Consider the following 2,608-nt stretch of genomic DNA (forward strand, 5'->3'; position numbering starts at 1 on the left):
TGCTTATCCTATAGTGCCACAACAGAATTCTATCAAGTCTTCATAATACTTGTCATATAGCAGATATTTGATAATCTTTAAAATGTAGAGGATGGAGAAATGAGAAACCACAATCAAGAGATGTTTTGTTTTTGTTTTTGTTTTCCATCATGAGATCTCAACTCTAGACCAAAAATCATAAAGAATTAAAACACATAATAATACAGTTTGGTTTTTTCTTTAACTTTTATTCATTTAGAATGCAATTCTGGGTCAATCAACAAACAAGAGAAAACACTAAATCTTGAAGTAGTGTTAACAGGCTGAATAATGTAATTGCATTGTTCCTATACGTATAAGCAAAACATGACTTTTCATTCCTTTCATAAAACTTCTTGGTAAACTAAACATTTACATTTTCTCCCCATCAAAAACGCATTACCAAAATCATGCTTATATAGCTAGTCAGCAGATGAGACAAATGACTATTTATACTGAACTATTTAAGTCTTGCTGTGGCGTGCTCACAATCCTAAACTGAAAGGTATTGACCTTTTCAATGGCATTCATTATGTGACAATGCCACCAACCATATTAGAAGAACTTCACTCATTTTTAAAAGCTAGAATTACTCCAAAGTTCTGTACTGTAAATAACACATGGAATATTGCATTTAAATTCAAGCTGGCAAGATTACTAACAACTTTTCTGCAGTCTTCTGTATAATATATGTAGGAAAATGAATGTTCTATAAGATAATGAAAAGATCAAGTTATTATATTTTTACCTAAGACTCTAATTATGTATTTTAAGTAATCCTGATTAGCATTTAGTGATTAAAAATAAATCATTCAGTGTTGAATGTTAACTGCACCAAATTAAAAAGAAAATGGCCACATCACATCATAATATACTATATATGATAGGCTAAAATAGCTAATTAGAAGTCTTTCTAAAAATTTAAAGTTTCTGACATCATTTTCCACCATTCCATCAATTCTTCCTTCTCTTCTTCTTTTCTTTCAGAAAATGACTCCAGTTCAAAATCAACCTAAATGGAAAAAACAAACATTTTATTTATTAAACATCACATGTACCTGTATATAAAAAATAATGAACAATTTTAAAGTTTACAGAATAAACTCTATCTAGTCACCTAAATTTAAGATCTTAAAAATCTCTAATAATAGATTTTTTTTAAAAATGCTTACAAATGGGAAAAAAGTAAAAACCCATTATGCTTGAAATATGCTTTAATAGCTTTGAAACATTATTTTAAGCAAAATCCTATGTTCTAGTATTTTTTACTACCTAAAAGATATGACATAATTATTTTTCTGTTTTTAACTATTCTATCAACCTTGAATTTTCTCCTAATAGTTGGAAGAATATGGAAGCATCCAGAATATCAATTCTGGTATTCCAAACCACAAGGTTCTGTTTTACAGAATCTCAAATCTGCTAAAAAAACTGATAGAATCATATACATCTCCAAACCACCATATAGGTCCTGGCCCAGGAACTCAACTCGTTTTTGTATCTTTATCTCAAGTCTTTAATATGTTTATAGAGAATCCAAATCCATCTGCACAAGAAACTCCAAACCAAACTCACTGCCATCGAGTGGGTTCCGACTCATTGCAACCCCATGTGACACAGTAGAATTGCTCCCCAAGGCTTCTAAAGCTGTAGATCTTTAAGAGGACAGTTTCATCTTCTTCCCCACAGAGTAGCTGATCTTGCCGTCAACAGGCCAACACTCATCCCAAGCACCACTAAAGCTCCTTTTCCCACAAAAGGGACTATTCAAAATATGTAGCTTTCTACTTCACCTCCAATTCTCCTCAGGTCCTCAATTCCAGATGGGACTAAGAGTTCATTTATTTGGACAGCTGATCTCATAGTTATTATTTGTTGTTGTTATTTTTGTTAAGTGACATCAAGTCAGTTCCAACTCAAAGCAACCCTGTGTAGGGTTTCCAAGGAGCAGCTGATAGGTTTGAACTGCTGACCTTGTGGTTTGCAGTCCAGTGCTGATCCTACAGTGCCCGTGGATATACTCACTACCTGAATGATAACACATGCTACACAGACTAAGGATCAAGATAGCTGAACTCTTTACGGCCTATTTCTGGAGGTACTTTTTGCCAGATTTCATTTGCCCAAATCAACGACTTGATTTTAATACATACATGACCTACTGTACATACACCTAATCAAAACCAAACACCACATAAAAACTCAAAGTATCTTGTTTGCTAAAATCAAGAATTTATACTCCAAATTTGCGGTATATAAATAAAAATATGATAAATTATTTTTAATAAGCCTTTTGATTAGAAGTCCTGTAGGTCATCCAATGGCCCCAGTAATGTAATACAGTAATGTAATCATTAATGTAATGTAATGAGAGGGCTTAGAAAAGTTCATGGAAATATGTAATTAAAAGATGATGACATTTTTCCATAAACTTTTTGAAGACCCCTCACAGTAGTAAAATCCTACTCTAAGAGAAGCTTTGGTTTCATCACCATACTCTTCCTAGCAATCAAAATGGGATCTACTTAATTTTAAGATGCAATTATATATATATGGAGCTCTGGTAGCGTAGTGGTTACGAATCGGGCTG

At 32.7% G+C, this 2,608-nt stretch overlaps 1 protein-coding gene across 1 annotated transcript in view; it reads right to left on the minus strand.

The window, feature by feature from the left end:
• Positions 1–218: 218 nt before the first annotated feature.
• The window catches only part of CPE (carboxypeptidase E), a 155,472-nt gene continuing 153,082 nt past the window's right edge, over positions 219–2,608 (minus strand). The window contains exon 9 of the mRNA XM_006864539.1: positions 219–1,030. Within this exon, the coding sequence (XP_006864601.1) occupies positions 932–1,030 (99 nt within the window). The 3' untranslated portion in view covers positions 219–931. The remainder of the gene's footprint in view (positions 1,031–2,608) is intronic.

This window comes from Chrysochloris asiatica, unplaced genomic scaffold (assembly GCF_000296735.1).
Source record: "Chrysochloris asiatica unplaced genomic scaffold, ChrAsi1.0 scaffold00066, whole genome shotgun sequence".
Lineage (NCBI taxonomy): Eukaryota > Metazoa > Chordata > Mammalia > Afrosoricida > Chrysochloridae > Chrysochloris > Chrysochloris asiatica.